Raw genomic sequence first — 17,797 nt, 5'->3', positions numbered from 1 at the left:
GGGTACTGCGGGAGGCGGAAACAGGATGTGTTGGGCAGCCCCTTGCTTCCTATGCACCCCCCATCATGGAGACACTGCACACTTGCTTCGTGAGCCCCGTCCACACTGAGCACCCTGGGCTCTGCGCAGAAGCTGCTGAGCACTTTACATACATCACCCAGGTGAACACCCTCCTGGAGTGGGGGCTGGGGCTGCCCCCCACCCTGTCCCCTTGGGGGGGACCTGTTGCCTGGGACTGGCCCAACTCATCCTGAATAGCCTTGACCTCCACTCCCTGACTACCAAGACACTGTCAGCCTCGAGTCCTGACCTCCACGGGAGTGAGACTGCTGGGGGCTGGATGCAGCAGATGCCCTGGAGTCCCCCTTAGAGCACCCCCAGCCCCGCCAGCTGTTGTGTGATCCCTGCATCATTCCCAAATTTTATTTTTTTTAGTGCTTATTATATACTATTTTAATTGTAGCAGGTGTAATATTAAAGTATACCATATAATGGCAACATGTATGAATGATTAGTTTATTTTTTTATTATTATCTATTACTTCAGACAGTAGGGTACCAGGTGGTTAGTTTTTATACACATAATTTTATTGTCTCTTAGTCTGAGCCTGGGAATTTTGCTCATTATTTTGTTGTTGTCAATTTGTGGAGATGTACGCAGTTCGCTTCCAGGCTCTCAACACCAAGTCCTATCACCCAAAGGTTTTCCTCCGAGACACATGTGTTTTCACATGCCTTAGGGACTCATGTCAAGGCCCTTCTGCTTACTGCGCAGGATCTCTCCATTTTGTTATTCTCAGACTGTGGAGATGTAGAAGCCCGACTCCACGCAGGTCACTTTCCAGGCTCTCAACACCAAGTCCTGTCACTCAGAGGTTTTCCTCCGAGACACATGTGTTTTCACATGCCTTAGAGACTCGGGTCAAGGCCCTTTTGCTCACTGCGCAAGGTGGCCACCTCCAACACCCAGCCATCACTCTGCATGGCCTCCCCTGGGAAGCCGGCCTGGATCAGGTTTGTGCTCTGCCTCCCTTCCTGCTCCCTCCTCTCCTGCTGCCCTCTCCAGGGTCCTGGGATCCTCCTCACAAGCCCCCTGCCTGCCACCCCCACCTTCTGGCTGCACTCACCCCTGGCCGTTTCCACACGACGGGACTCTTGGGATTCTTGCTGTAGAAGAGAGAGGAGCTGTTGGCCGGGAAGTCTGCGTCCTCAAACAGCGTGCCCTTCCGCAGGCACTCCTGCCTCAACTGCTCGAAGCTCTGGCCTGAGGAATGGATGATGCGAACGTCCTTGGGAGTTGGGGCCTGGTGGATGTAAGACATGGCTGCTGGCTGCTCCCCAATTGGCAGGTGGGCTTGGGGTCTGTGATAGGCAGGGAGGCACAAGATGTGTGGGCCAGTCAAGAGGGAACCAGCTCAGGGGTTCCTGGACTGAGTGGCTCTTGGTCTAATGGTTTGCCTGGGAATTTCCCTGTCAGGGCAGATGGGGGGATGGGGCACGCCCTGATGGTAAACTGCAGAGAGAGCCCTCCTCCCTCCAGGGACTCTGCAGACCCATGGGGGAGCTGAGGGGCGGGGCCCATTCTGGGCAAGGCAGCACCCAGCACCCTCTGCCTAATGCCCTGAGGAGACCCTCGGGAGCTGGAGGATGCGGGATGAGGAAGGAACGCTGGGAGCCACATGGGTCCAGGTGGTGGCAGGCAGTGTACGTTGGTCAGGGAGAGCTCTGCGGGAACTGGGATCCTGTCTTCAAGTTGACAACTGTCGTCTGTAGTGGGCGGTGGTGAGTCATTGAGGTACCTAGTATGTGATCAGGGCTCACACAGCCCTCACACGCCACCTAATGTGACATAGAGCAGGGGCAACTTCACTGCAGAGAGTCAGGTACGCTTATCTGCTCTGCCCAGGCACTCCCAGGTGTGCACCCTCACCTGCCCCAGGGCCCCCGCGAGCAGAGCCCAGGTGATGGCCACAGGGGCCCTGGAACCCGAGCCTTAGCGGCTGCCTGTGCCCCATGGACTCCTGCTCACTCAGCCCCACGAAGGCGCGTGCCCTGGATCTGCTCAGGGCTTCGCTACACGAGGGGTCGCGGTGTCTTGTCGGTGTTTGGGGAGAAGCGTCGGTGACTGCAAACGCGGGAGACTTTCCCAGCAGCTCAGGTGCCCCCGTCTCACGCTCAGAGCCCGCTTCACCGCATAGTGACCCTCCCTGCAACACCCCGCGTGTTCTCATCACAACCCTCCATTTTGCATTTAACCAGAATATTCCAGGGACCCAGCACATCGACCCCCGAATCAACCATGTTCCTTCCCACGTTAGAATCCAATCCCCGGCCCATTTCAACTCTCAACGGCTCTCCAACTGGGCGATATTGTCTTCTTCCATCTGATCGACTTTCCTCTTTTGCAACTGTTCCTGTCCCTGCTCCTCGTTGTCACAAGCCCGATGGATTCAGTGTGTGCCTCTGTGGGGGTCTCTTCTTTTCATTTTTTAGAAGATTTATTTATTTGTGTATCCAAGCACTGGGGTGTAGACCAGAGGTGGGGGTGGGGGTGGGGTTGGGGCAGGGTTAGGGGTGGGGTGGAGGGAGGATTCACCAGAAACAGTAGGAGGAGAACAGTGCTGCAGGGGCCCTAGCTGCCCTCTCCACGAACCCCAAAAAGTCCCTGTTGATGACGTTTCCCTTTTCGCTTGGGAACTGCACAAGACATCTAGACCAAGGGTCTGAATTAGAAAAGATAAATAAAAAACTTAGAAAATTACGGCTGTCGGTGTCTCTGGAAGACATCAAAGAGTCCTCAGCTGACAGCCTCTTATTAACAAAGCAATTGCCTGAACAGATAGATTATTTTTGCCTGGCTGGAGGCAAAATGAGAGGAGCAAAACCAAAAGTAAAAGGTAAAAAAGCCTGCAATATAGGGAAAGTGATCAGAATTCTTCAGATGATGAAATTATTTTTCAAAAGTCAAAAATTAATTCCAGAGCCAATGCTGACCTCCTTGCTCGGGCGTCGCCTCCTAATTATAAAACTATTCCAAAATCCAAACTAATTTCCAGCCCAAATTTCCAGCCCGAACTTGGCTAAAATTGTTGAGATAAAATTAAATACTCAAAGACAAGTAAAAGATAACGTGATATGAACTTATAATTGGAAAAAGAAATGCTTCAAGCTTTTCCTGTTAATTATTTGGGGAGGAGGCCAGGTTCCTCCCACTGAAGGTTCCCCCACTAGAGTTTTGCCATTTGTTCCTTTTAAGCAAAAATAAATAAATAAATAAATAAATAAGGTATTTCTAAATAATAGTATTCAAAATCCATTCACAATTGTTAAAGTAATAAAAAATGGTTAAATATGACTATATGAGACTATATGACTATAATATGACTAAAAGGTTTTTATTAAAATAATATAAACCCACTGCAGCAGATGGATGGGGGCTGTCCCTGGTCTCAACAAGCGGCTGCCTGGACTTTTTCTCTGGTGTTGAGATCACTGGCAGGTCTCTACTGCCTTCCTGCTGTGGGGGACTGGGCTCTTCCATCATCTTAAAAAAAGATTTTGGTTCATTCTAGGAAAAAAGGATCTATTTCCCCGTGTTTTTCTGATTTTAAAGTCTACATTGTCTAAGGTAAAAATTACTGAGTTACTTTGCACTGGCTAACAAGCTATACAAAATGCTTATTGGTTGAATAAAAGTTTTTAAATTTACTTATTGTAAATTAGTTAAGTTTCCTGTAAAAGGTTAAGTTTCATGTTAAAACTAATTAACCTGGTAAAATATGAAATAATAATACAGACATTTTTGAGCTAAATTCTAAACCTCAGATTTTAATAAAAGCCTCAAAACAGGCAGACTGTAAAAATTTGCCTCTTCTCCTGTTCTCAAAATAAAAGTGTTCTTTTATGTTTTAAAATATGCTTGTTCTCAGTGAGATAAAGCATTAACAACCTGGATGGTTCCTAAAAAACTACTGACAATGATCACAATTTTCCCCTTTGGCATAATTACATGTTTCCCTCAGCAGGGATTCGCTACCAGCCTCACCAGACTAATCTTTCTGTGTATAACTTCTCAGAGCCTGGAGCAGTTGCCTCCACCACCAATGTCTCCAAAAATTATAAGTTTTACCTACAGGGCTCTGCCATTTACAACCAGTCGGATCACCTCCTTCCACCTTTGGAACCCATCACCCAATGGTATTCAACTGGATGGATTGCTCCCACCTGCTTCTTCAACACTTCCAACGGGACTCATACCTATCCCGATTTGTTTCGCCTCTTGGCCGCTACATCAACTGTCTTCTTTCAATGACTGGGACATTCTATTAACTCTTCCATCATACGGGCCTGTGTAGGTCCCCCACACACCCTTCTTGTTGAAGACCCTGGACATTTGACAATTACTTGTCATCACCATGCCTTTCATGTCAATTGTACAGGTTGCATCCTCACCAATTGTGTTACTCCTGTTAGTTCATGGTCTAGTATGACATTTATTATTTTACATCAGCCTCCTTAAGTTGTTCTTCCTGTGCATCTAAAGCAGCCATGGTATGATGACACTGGAGCTTATGCTCTCCAACTTATTGAACAGGGCCTGTGTCGCTCTCAAAGGTTTGTAGCGGCTCTTATACTGGGTATTATAGCACTTACTGCCATTATGAGTTCTGTTGCTGTTTCTACTACTGCCCTTGTACAACAGGTTCATACTGCCTCACATGTTAATCAATTATCTCATAACATTACATATGCTTTAATTGTCCAAGATCACACTGATAAAAAATTTGAGGCTCGTTTGAATATCCTTGAAGAAACTATGTTATATGTTGGTAATCAAATGCAGCATATCAAAACTCACTTGACCACTAAATGTCACTCTGATTATAAATAGATCTGTGTTACTCCACATGTTTATAATTCCTCTTCTATTCCTTGGAACAATGTCAAAAATCATTTGTTGGGTGTATGGGATAACACAAATGTTTCCCTGGACCGCACTGCTTTGCAGGAAGACATCAAGGCAATTAGTTTAGCTCATGTCTCCTCCTCCACTCCTGCCGAGGTTGCTGATTCCTTCCTGGCTTCTTTGCAGCACTACACCACTAAGGCCGCCTGGTTCCCATCATTTATTACTACTGGTATCATTTTGTTTGTCACCATGCTTATGCTACTTCTCTTCCCATTGATTATCAAATTACTTTTCCGTGCTATTAGACAATTACAAATTGATTTAACAATTATGCAAATGATGACCAAAAACAAAAAAAGGGGGAAATGCTGCAGGGGGCCTAGCTGCCCCAGCCAGGTAAGACACTGGCAAGCCGCTAAGAAAAGGGTCTCAACTGTGGGGCCGAAGTTTAAAGTGTCTCACACCGTGGGGCTGAAGATTAAACATCCCTTTGTTTTTTGTTTTGGTTATAAAAAGAAAAAAGCTCATGGAATATACATTGGGCAATAAATTATAAGAATATTGTAAGTACATGGCATGGAAAATTACTTGCTTAAAAATTAAACACTGAATAATTTGGCCCACTTGACAATGGGAAATAATTACTGTTCAAGGGCATGTCTGATAAACAACCCAGAGCTGGTCATAATAATGTTCCTCATATGGAAGTTCCTTAGAGAAGCCTTCTAATGAATCATAAAGTGGATTACACTAGGCGTCTCTAAATAATAGAAAAAAGTTCTAATAACTGTTTACCAGGAAGCAATTGGTCTCTAGCTGTAAGCCATATAGATAGAGGAGTCTCCTGATTTTGTAGCCTTGGCGACAAGGCAGCACCAAGGACTGAGTTAGGTAGTTGTTTAGGATGAAATAATGCGTCTAAGTTTTATTTATCTATTAACTTTCTTTTATTTAAATAAATTTTATTTTTATATTCCCCATACAATTGCAACCCCCTTATTTTGACCCCCATCCCTCCCCTCCACACCCCCCACCCCCCCATAGAGTGTCTCTGGTTCATAGTTTTTTCTTGATTTTGATTTTCACTTTCTTATAGTTATTCATTTTCCTGGTCCCTTATTTAAGTTTTCTAGATTCCTGCTATGAGTGAGACCATCTGCATTTTTCTTTTTCTTTCTGGCTTATTTCACTGAGCATGATCCCTTCCAGTGCCATCCATGTTGCTGCAAATTGCATTTGTTTATCTTTTTTGAATGCTGAGTAATAGTCCATGGTATATATGTACCACATCTTCTTGATCCAGTCATCTATTTTGGGGCATTTGGGTTGTTTCCAAAGCTTAGCTATTGTAAACAGTGCTGCTATAAACATAGGAGTGCAGGTGCTCTTTGGAATTGATGTTTCTGTGTCCTTTGGGTAAATACCTAGGAGTGGAATTGCTGGATTAAATGGAAGCTCTATGTTTAGTAGGTCCAGAAATCTCCACACAGCTCTCCATAGTGGTTGGACCAGTTTGCACTCCCACCAACAGTGCAGGAGAGTTCCTTTTTCTCCACATCCTCACCAACAGTTGTTGTTGCTAGTTTTTTAAATATGTGCCATTCTCACTGGTGTAAGATAGTATCTCATGGTAGTTTTGATTTGCATTTCCCCGATTACAAGTGATGTTGAACATTTTTTCATATGCCTGTTGGCCATTTGCATTTCCTCTTCAGAGAAGTTTCTTTTTAGCTCCTCTGTCCATTTTTTGAGCAGGATTATTTTCTTTGTTGTTGTTGAGTCTCATCAGCTCTTTGCAGATTTTTGTGATCAGTCCTTTATCATTAGCATTGCGTGCAAAAATGTTCTCCCAGTCAGTGGGGTTTCTCTTTGTTTTTGTTATTGTTTCTTTTGCTATGCAGAAGCTCTTTAGTCTGATGTAGTCCCAGCTGTTTATCTTTGCCTTCACTATCACTGATTTGGGTGATGTGTCTGTTAAGATGTCTTTGATGTGCATATCACGTAGTGTTTCGCCTATATTTCCTTCTATGTATTTTATGGTTTCATGTCTTATGTCTAGTTATTTAATCCATTTTGAGTTGATTTTTGTGTATGGTGTGAGGTAGCGGTCAAGCTTCATTCTTTTGCATGTAGCGACCCAGTTTTCCCAGCACCATTTATTAAACAAACTTTCTTTGCTCCAATGATAGTCTTTGCTCCTTTGTCAAAGATTAGTTGACCCTCAATCTGTGGGTTTATTTCTGGATTTTCTATTCAATTCCATTGGTCTGTGTGTCTGTTCTTGTTCCAATACCATGCAGTTTTGATGATTATGGCTTTGTAGTATAGTTTGAAGTCTGGGCATGTGATGCCTCCATTCCCTTCTTTTTTTTTCAGGAGAGCTTTGGCTATTCGGGGTTTTTGGTGATTCCATATGAATTTCATCAATAATTGTTCTATTTCTTTGAAGAATGACATTGAAATTTCTATTGGAATAGCATTGAATCTGTGTATTGCTTTTGGTAGGATGGACATTTTAATAATGTTTATTCTTCCAATCCATGAGCAGGGGATGTCTTTCCATTTCTTTGTGTCTTCTATTTCTTTTAACAGTGTTTTATAGTTTTCTGTGTATAGATCCTTTACCTTTTTTGTTATCTATTAACTTTTACAGAGGTTTTTTTTTTTTTTAAGAAATTAAGAATAGTTTTTTTTTTTTTAAAGAGATATTTATTTATTTATACAAGCACTGTGTACAGTCAGAAGCGCAGGAGGGTGAAAGAATTCACCAGAGCCAGAGCAGGGAGCAGAGCACTCAGAAGGACCAAAGTACACTGCTAAGGGTAGCAGCAGGCGGCAGGGGAGGTCTGCGCGCCATGTGGGACACTCCTCCGGTGGCCAGAGAGCCAGCTGGGGATCAAACTAGCCCTGTAGAGGCTGCAGTCAGTTTTGCAACCCAGGGCTCAACCTCTGTGCCACCAGGGAGGCCCATGGAGGTTTATTTTCTTAAGAACAGGTAGGGGACAAAATGTCTATGGGAAAGGAATGTACTAATTGTTTTGTTTTGCTTCTATGCATACAATGATGTAATGCCATCGATTGCCTACCATATAAATAAAGACCCGCTGAGCCCCTCAGCAGGAGATGCTTACACCAAAATAAGAGTGTTTTGTGTCTGCCTCACTCCCCTTCCCTTCAGCCCTTAAGAAAGTTTCACCTAGGCCTGTCTCATCCTTTCAGGAACATCTGACTCGATATTTTGCCAAAAGCTAGTCTTCGGCAGAACAGAATTGCCTGAATACACTGCTAAGGGGAGCAGCAGGGAGTCTGGGCAGGTCTACCATGTGGCTTCCTCCCTGGAGTTGGGGTTGGTGCCCCCTCCTGTCCTTCTGGGCTTGGCATCCTTGTTTCTGACCCCTTCTTCTCACTGGGAGTTGCGTGGGGTCTGCTCAGTGGCCCTACCTGGTAGCTTCTTCAGCTCAGCTCTTGTCAATTGGATCCACCTGCTGCTGCATTTCGGGAGTCATGGAATGTTCTTTCTTGGACCATCTCACAACGCTTAGGCTCATCCCTGCGTTTCATTTTATTCTTCCAATAATAATGATGTCCAAGTGTCTGCACATGTCTCCAGCAATGGGGTCTCCTCTGAGAAGTGCCTACAGGTCTCCTTTGCCCGCTGTGTATTGGGGTCTTGAGAGCCTGCCTCAGTCTAAAGCACCCCCCGGTGGGGGTACGAATGGGTCAGCAAAAGCCAGACAAGTCTGGGAAGAAAAGAGCAACATCCAAATCAAGATAAAAGCTGCCATTGTTGGAGCCTCCTTGGTGGTTGTAGGGTAAAGAAAATGTCAGGCTTTTCTGCCCTTCCGCCATCAGGATAGATGATGGATCCTTGTCCTGAATGCATGCCTGATGGCGGGCACCTGGAATAGGGTGTGGGCATAGGTAGATGGGATTCAGCTGAGTTAAGACTGTGCTTTTAAGGGCGGCGTCACGGGGGGATGCCAGCAGCACCAGCAGTAGCAGCACCAGCAGCAGCAGTAGAACCTGAAAGAGAAGCCGAAGCAGAGAACGCCAGAGAGCCCAGATAGAGTGAAGACTTGCTGGGGGCTGGAAGGCCTGCCAGCCTCCCAGCCCCCCAGCCAGCACCCCTGCCTGCCATATGCCTGGTGAACCCCAAATAAAAAACCTGCAAAACTACTGAGGACTCTGACTCCTCCTTTACCCGGTCTGCATGGGATCGGAAAACCTGCCCTATGGCCAGTCCAGCCCCTACAGAGTCCCTCCAATTCCATGCATTTGGTTGTCAATGGTAATAGTTTGTGTCTCCACATGGCTGAATAGTGTTGTTGTGTGGACAGACCACGTCTTGTTGACCCTGGCCTCTCCGTGGGCACACAGCCTGCTGCCTTGGCTTAGGTGTAATTTGGTTATAAGCGTGTGGAGGAGGCGAGCTGGGCACCTGTAGGGTAAGGAAAAATGTAAGGTATTTCTGCCCTCATGCCATCAGGATAGATGATGGATCCTTGCAGTCCTGAATGCATGCCTGATGGCGGACACCTGGAATAGGGTGTGGGCATAGGTAGATGGGATTCACCTGGGCTAAGACTGGGCTTTTAAGGGCGGCATCACGGGGACGCCAGAAGAAGCCGAGAACGAACAGAAGGTGAGAGGAAAAGAAGAGAAGCAGAGAGAACACCAGAGAGAGCCCAAATAGAGTGAGGACTTGCTGGGGGCTGGGAGGACTGCCAGCCTCCCGGCCCCCCAGGACCCCTGCCTGCCATGTGCCTGGTAAATCTAAATAAAAGACCTGCAAAAGCCACCAAGGACTCTGACTCCTCCTTTACCTGGTCTGCTGGATCAGAAAACCTGCTCTGTGGTCTTCCTGCCCTACAACATCTCCCCTCTGAAACCCTAGCCGTTAAGCAGTAACTCTCGATCCCTCTTTCCCCTCTGCTTCTGGCAACCACATTCTCACTTATGTTTCTGATACTCACCTAAGTAGGGTTTCTGCGGCAGGCTGAGCTACCCATGCTGTCTCTTGATAAGGTCCAGGCATTGGGGAAACTCCCGAGAAGAGGGGATTTCCTGTACTCCGGAAAAGAGGGTTATTGTTCTTATGCATGAATCATTACCAAAGAAAGTAAAAAATGCTAGAAGGTACAGACAGGAAAGAAACGTATTGGCCTGATAACTATGGAGAACCAGCTGTGGGTGGAAACCGTAGCCTAACACAGGAGGTACGTGTTTGCGGCAGCAGTACATTCCCTGGTGTATGCGAAAGGTCAATAGTTCACAGGCCACGTGGAGGTTAGGAATTTCTAGTTTAGAGTTAGACTTCAGTAGAACTAACATAGATTTGATGAGTTGCTTTAGGCCACTTTGAAGTAATTGATAAATTAGCCAAGTTAATTGAGTGCTAAGGACATAGGCTGATTTTAGTAATAAAATATAGAATAGGACTTTCACGCCCACTCTGACACTAGGAAAGGTCACTAGAGTGCTTAATTGTCACCAAATGTTGTGCTGTCTTAAATAACTGATCATGTTAGAGAATGAGCTGTACCTAGGAAACCAGTTGTCCCTGATGTTTTTCTTCAGGTAACCAAGGAAATGCCCTTTTCTTATGAGACCAAGGGAGTCTCTAGCTGTTCATGAGAAAACATGTGTTGATTGTCTTTGTTCTGCTTCAATGCTTGTGTTGATGTAATCTCACCCTCACCTTAAGGTATAACTAAAGACCCGCTGAGACCCTCAGCAGGAGATACTTGCACGAGAGAAGGTGTCTGTGTCTGCCTCATTTCCACTTCCCCTCAGCCCCCCAAGATTTCGCTGACACTGTCCTCTCCTTTCTGAGCCCCTGACACGACATTCTGCTGGATCTGGCCTCCAGCAGGTGGCTGCCGAACAGGGACCTGAGAGGTAAGTTTCTTTCCTTTTCCGGGACGGTTAGGCTCTGCTCGCGGGTGAGGTGTGTACCGGAGCAGTAATTCAGAACAGAGAAGTCGAGTGGGTGTCTTATCTATTGAGAAGTTATGGGCCATACTGAGTCTAGGAAAGATAATTATATCTTTATTGATATCATTAAGCATACACTTGCTAAGAGAGGCGTGAAGACCTCTCATGCACAATTGGCTAACTTCCTAAATTTTGTTGAGATGTGTTGTCCTTGGTTTCCAAGGGATGGAACTCTGGATGCAAGAACCTGGACCAGAGTAGGAGAGGAAATGACAACCTATTATACTCTCCACGGACCTGAAAATGTCCCCATAGATGCGTTTTCACTGTGCGGGTTACTACAAGACATGCTAGATTGGGTTTGAATTGGAAAAAACAAATAAGAAACTCAGGGAGTCATGGCTGTCCGTGTCTGGTGCCTCTTTAACCTTCGAGGGCATCAAAGAACTGGTGGCTGACAGCCCTGTACTAACATAACAACTGCCTGAACAAGTAGACTGGCTAAGCCTGGCTGAATGTGAAACAAAAGACGCAAAACCGAAAATGAAAGAAAAAATAGTCTACAATGTTGAAGAAAGTGATCAGGATTCTTCAGATGATGAAATTGTTTTTCAAAGGTCAGAAAATAGTTCCCTAGCCAATGCAGACCTCCTAGCGAGGTCATAGGCTCCTATTAGTCATTGGCTCCTATTACCTAACCAGCCTAAATTCTGAACTGCCCCCCAGCTTGATGTGGCTGAGATCTTTAACAGATAATGTCAGTGACTTAGCCAAAGGAAAGACAGATCTCAAGCCTTATTCCGGTAATGTTCAATCAGATTCCTCCACATTGAGACCACAAACATTATCCCGTGATCTAATTCGTAAAATCCCCAAAACTGGCTTTGCAAATGCAATAAAAGAAGCAGAGGAGAAGGGTGATTTTATCTTTCAGTGCTTTCCTGTACTTAATGTTGATAGCCAACTTGAGGAACCTCATTGGGAGCCCCTCCCCTTTAAGCTTTTAAAAGAATTAAAAAAAGCAACCAATGATTATGGAGCTACTTCCCCTTATACTATACAGCTAATAGAATGAGTGGCCAATCGATTTCTCACTCCTCGTGATTGGCAAATGACAGCAAGATCTAGTCTGCCTGCAGGCGTTTGTTTTTTTTTTTAAAGATTAATTTATTTATACAAGCACTGGGTACAGTCAGAAGTGCGGGAGGGTGAGAGAATTCACCAGAGCCAGAGTGGGGGGGCAGAACAGGCAGAATGACGAAGTACACTGCTGAGGGGAGCAGCAGGTGCGGCAGGAGAGGTCTGCGCACCATGTGGGACCCTCGACCGGCGGCTGGGGATCAAACCGGCGCTGCAGAACCTGCGGGCAGCTTCGCAATCCAGGGCTCAACCGCTGTACCACCGGGGAAGCCCATGGAGGCGTTTTCTTGCTGTGGAATGCAAACTATGAGGAGGAGGCATGGAGACTAGTAAATAAACATAATGGGAAGCAAAAAAGAAAAAAGATGAAATTCCGCTTGAAATGGTTATGGGCCAAGAGATTGGCATGAAAATAGTGCTCAAATCCAGATTCCATCAGCATCCTTTGGTATTGTGTGCGAGGTTGCAGTTCTTGCATGGACCCGGTTACCAGCTGGTGAAATGAAAACCTCTGGCCTTAGTCATAGCAAACGGGCCCGAGGAAACTTACCAAGATTTTTTGTCTCAGCTGATGGATGCTGTCTCCAAATTATTCATAATGAGGAGGCAGCTCAAATGCTAATAAAACAGCTGGCTTTTGAAAATGCTTCCATCCCATGTCAGACATTAAGAAGACCTATTCAAAGAACAGGCGACCTTAATGAATATGTACGAGTCTGTTCAGAAGTCACCCCATCCTACCTTCAAGGAGTGGTTATAGCCGCTGCCTTATAGGGACAGACCAGCAGCCAGTGGTTCGCCTCCATTCATAGACAAAAGGGCAAACAAGCAAACAAGGTGGTGCCAAACTTTTGGTACCTGTTTTTCTTGCCGACAACAGGGGCACTTCAGCAGAAATTGCCCCAATAAACCAGTCTCTGGGCCTCCATCAACCTTGTTTAAACAGTTTAATAAGCCATTTGCAGCCAATAATAGTGCAGATCCTTTGAATGTAACGCCTCCAAAAGGTCTTTGTCCTCAATGCAATAAAGGAGTTCATGGGGTAAAGCACTGTCTATGCAAATTGCATAAAAACGGCGCTTTACTGCCACCTCATGGACAATCTATTGCTGCCACTGCCCCGACTGTTCTTTCAAACAATACAGGGGCCCTACCCAGGGCCCTCAAATAATTGGGGGCTTGAACCACCAGAGCGGGAAGCAGTCTCTGATCTCGCCCGCAGGACCTCGACCAGCGCAGGCCTGGACTGGCCTTCCACCTCTGCAGCGACATTAACTCCTGATCAATCATATCCTGCGGCGCCTACGGGAGTGTTTGGGCCCCTCCCACCTGAACCAGTGGGGCTGGTATTTGGCTGGGGCGCTACTTCATTGCAAGACATTAAAATAATACCTGCTGTTATTAACTCAAATTTTACAGATGAAATAAAAGTCATAAGTGGAGCCTCCAGGACAAAAAGTTGCTCAGTTGCTTTTGTTGCCCGTGGTATCCATTGACAATAAAATTGCATCCAATTGCCCAAAGGGGATTCAGGTTTTGCATCCAGTGACATGGCTTTTTGGGTCCAACAAATCAAAGACACTAGATCAATAACCAAAATTATAAACATTCAAGGAAAAACAATTGAAGGATTGCTAGATACAGGCGCCGATGTTACTTGTGTAGCGGGACACGGTTGTCCTAGTGCCTGGCCTACTAAGACCACGCCCGCTTCTCTGGTCAGCTTAGGATCCGCAAACAATGTGGCTAAAATCTCTCAAATTTTAAATTGGAATGATGGAGAAATATCTGGGACTTTTCAACCTTACGTTGTGCCATCTCTTCCTATGACATTATGGGGGAGGGATATTCTCTCCCAGATGGGGGTGCTTTCATTTAGCCCCAATGATAAAGTTACTGCTCAGATGTTACCAATGGGTTTTCATCCAGATCAAGGTCTAGGAAAGAGACTGGAGGGAGGCGGGTTTCCCATTGAGGTGACTCAAAGATTGCCAGGACAAGGTTTGGGGTACAATTCAAATTTATGAAGGGGGCCATTGCATAGGTTATAGCTGTCTGGAAGAGTGATGAGCCAGTTTGGGTTGAGCAGTGGCCCTGACAGAAGAAAAGATTCAGGCTGTAACTACTTTAATTCAGGAACAACTTAAAAAGGGACATATTCGCCCCACAACCACCCTTGGAACACTCCTATATTTGTGATAAAAAAGAAATCAGGAAAATGGAGGCTGGTACAAGACTTCAGAGAAATAAATGTTACTTTGCAAGATATGGGAAGTTTACAACCAGGATTGCCATCGCCTGTGGCCATCCCAAAAAATGATCATGTTATTGTTATTGATTTACAAGATTGCTTCTTTACCATTCTTCTGTCTCCCCAAGACTGCAAAAGATTTGAGTCTTGTGTCCCCTCTGGAAATTTAAGGAGGCCATTTCAGCAATACGAATGGACAGTTCTTCCCCAAGGCATGAAAAACAGTCTGACTTTATGTCAAAAATTTGTAGACATGGTTCTATCATCCTTTGGGAATGAGTATCCTTCCATTTACTGCGTTCATTATATGGATGACATACTAATCAGTAACGCCCAAGTAGATCTGTTAAATCAGGCCTTGACACGTCTGGTGGCTTTATTGCAGAGTTTTGGACTTGTAGTAGCACCAGAAAAAATCCAAACATCTCCACCAATTAATTATTTGGGAAGGGTCGTTGGTTCTTTAACTGTGTCACCACAAAAACTGCAACTGCGAACAGACTATTTACAAACGTTAAACGATTTCCAGAAACTACTTGGAGACATAAATTGGATTAGAGTTCGTTTGCAACTGACAATGGCTGATTTATGCCCACTGTTTGATGTGTTAAAAGGTGATTCTAATCCAAACTCCCTTAGGCAGTTAACACCAGAAGCAGCACAAGCCTTACAAAAGGTAAATGCTGTGTTGAAATATCAGCAACTATTATGGCTAGATTATACCAAGCCGTGGGAATTCATAATCTTAGCCACCCAACACCCCAACCGGCGTTTTGTGGCAAAAAGGGCCACTGGAATGGTTGCATTTACCAGTCACAGCAAAGAAGGTTGTTTGTCCCTAGGCCTCTCTAGTAGCTGTGTTCATTGTTAAAGGAAGGCATAGGAGCATTGAACTTTTTGGCCAAGAATTCCCTGTTCTCATTTTGCAACAGGGTGGTCCCCAGGAAAGGGGGAGGTTCCAGGTTCCCTGCCCCACCCAAATGGAGGGTGGAGCTGAGCAGGGAGAGGAGAAGCTGCAGAGGAGACTGAGGAAGGAAGGAAGCAGGATGGAGATCCAGAAGGAGACCTGGAGGAGGCACATGGAAGCAAGAGACACGTGAAGACGCTACACTTCCCTTTTGGTCTTAGACCGGGTGACACAGATGTGGGTGAGAGACCCAGGGGAGGTGACAATGGTGGTTTTTGTCTTGATTTTGATTTTGCTCTTTTCCTTCCAGACTTGTCTGGTTGTTTCTGATCCTTTTCTGTGGGTCCCCACTGGAAGATGCTTAAGACTTGTGACAGGCTTTGGGGCCTTTCTCTGGGCCAATCCTGCTTGGGTGAACTTTTACTCACGAGGGGATGGGTAACTTTGGGTGCTTGATTTAGAAACTATATTCTTTGCCTTTTCTGCATTGTTTTCTAATTGTATTAAAATTCCTTCCCACTAAAGTCTCCTATGGTTTGATGCAACAGATGGCAGAACCCGTTTAGAATAGGCAGGTTTGCGGGGTTTGGTGTTTATGGGCGGTTCCTCCAATGGCAAGGCTGCTTTCATTATCAATGACAAACAAATGTCCGTTCAAACGACTGAAACATTGGCCTAAAAGACTGAATTATTTGCGGTTCTCTCAGTATTTAAAATTTCTAGTTTAGAGTTAGACTTCAGTAGAACTAACATAGATTTGATGAGTTGCTTTAGGCCACTTTGAAGTAACTGATAAATTAGCCAAGTTAATTGAGTGCTAGGAGATAGGCTGATTTCAGTAATAGAATATAGAATAGGACTTTCACACCCACTCCAAAACTAGGAAAGTATAATAGAATGATTAATTGTCACCAAATGTGCATCTGAAATAATTGATCATGTTAGAATATGACCTGTACGTAGAAAACTAATTGTCCTTGATGTTTTTTAAGGTAACCAAGGAAATGCCCTTTTGTTATGAGATCAAGGGAGTCTCTATAGTTTCATGAGAAAATATGTAATTATTGTCCTTGTACTACTTCAATGTTTATGCTGACGTAATCTCACCACTCGCCTTACTGTATAAAGACCGGCTGAGACACTCAGTAGGAGAGACTTGCACCAATATAAGAGTCCCTGTGTCTGCCTCACCCTCAGCCCCCAAGTTTTCACCGACACTATCCTCTCCTTTCGGGGACCCCTGACACAACATCTAGGTGGAGCTGGTCTCGACAGCCCCCTCCTCTTGGCATGCAGCCTTGCTAGTGTAAAGGCCAGCCTGACTCCATCAGATGAAAGGAGAACTTGCAAGTGATGAGGGAAATCAAACTTGCTTATTGCACGTGGGTTGGAATGTTCATCTAATGGGACTTTCACTGCAGCAGTTGTCATTACTTTCTCCTTTACTATCATTTCAACATAACTTTGGACATTTTCCGCTTCCAGAAGGCCCACCATAAGGAAAGTTGAAACCAAATGGGTAAGTTGTGTTCTAGTGAGTTTAGAAGACAGAGGAGCTTTATATGTTGAGATGCTGAAACGAAGGACTGTCTACAAAGTGTTTTTAGGGGCCAGGACTTGACATGCCTAGAGAATCCTCTAGACGGTGTCATTCTTCGCAGAACCCTCTTAGGAATCACATCAGTGAGTTCTGAGGCTTGCCGGGCCCACCTCTGCCTGTCTCCGACCCGTGGAGCCAGGGCTTGCCTTGCCTTCGAGGTCCTGAGTTAAGGAAGCAGCCATATAAGTGCCCAGGGCAAGGCAGCCCAGACAGGTGAGGTGACGGGGTTAAGGTCACCTGCTGGTTGGAGGTAAATTCCAGACTAGAATACTAGTTTCTGAACTGCAAATCCAGTGTCATTTCCATAATATGATTATGTATGTTTCATATGGCTCAGTTACCTAACGATGGTTTTCCCCTTCCTTTGGCGAGAGAGTGACTCTTTCCCCCAGCAGAGTTCCGTGGTGATGTACGGATAATCCTCAGGAACATCCCTGGCTAAGTTCTTCCATCTTAAAGTGTCATTCAGGCATCCAGGGGAGTCTTTCTCTCCCTCCACATCCCTCTTTCTCCTTCTTTCTCCCTCCCCATCCCCCTTTCTCCTCTTACTCCCCCTCCCCCTCCCTCTCTCTCCTTCTCCCCCTAGTCCCACTTTCATTTCCCCAGCTCCTTCTCCTATCAGGAAGGCCCTGTGGGCTGAGAAAATGGCCCAGGCAGGCCTCAGTAGCAAGCACAGCCTACTGTTGATTCACCGCAGTGCAGCACGGGCACAGCCCTCCAACTGGTACTTGGCAGGAGGTCTTGGCTCTCAGCACAATGTTGCTTTGTTATCACAAATGATCCAGTGCACTGAACTGAGCTGGCACCAGTAACCTCAGCACTCCTGCCAACAGGTCTCATGACTGGCACTTTCTGAATCCCTGCCCCTCAGCGCACCTGCACAGGACAGGACAGAGAAAGCAGCCAGGAGAAGTTTCTGTGTTTCAGGTCTAGGCCCATGGCTCCCACCTGTTGAGGCCTGAGAGACTTAGTGTAAGGACTTGTGAGGAAAGATTTTCACTCCCTGAATTGGGTGCAGGCTCTTTAGATGTGACTGCAGGGCCGCAACTGATGTGTC

At 45.6% G+C, this 17,797-nt stretch overlaps 1 protein-coding gene across 1 annotated transcript in view; it reads right to left on the bottom strand.

Annotated features, from left to right (window-relative positions):
- LOC311183687 (calpain-9-like) overlaps positions 1-17,797 on the bottom strand; it is a gene marked incomplete at both ends in the record, with an annotated part of 157,990 nt that overhangs the window by 113,205 nt on the left and 26,988 nt on the right. The window contains 1 exon segment of the mRNA XM_084253231.1: positions 1,127-1,303. Within this exon segment, the coding sequence (XP_084109357.1) occupies positions 1,127-1,303 (177 nt within the window).

The sequence above is a fragment of the Talpa europaea genome (genome assembly GCF_964194135.1).
Source record: "Talpa europaea genome assembly, chromosome: 14".
Classification (NCBI taxonomy): Eukaryota; Metazoa; Chordata; class Mammalia; order Eulipotyphla; family Talpidae; genus Talpa; species Talpa europaea.
Note: the sequence above shows the minus strand (reverse complement) of the source record. Positions and strands in the feature narration are given on the sequence as shown.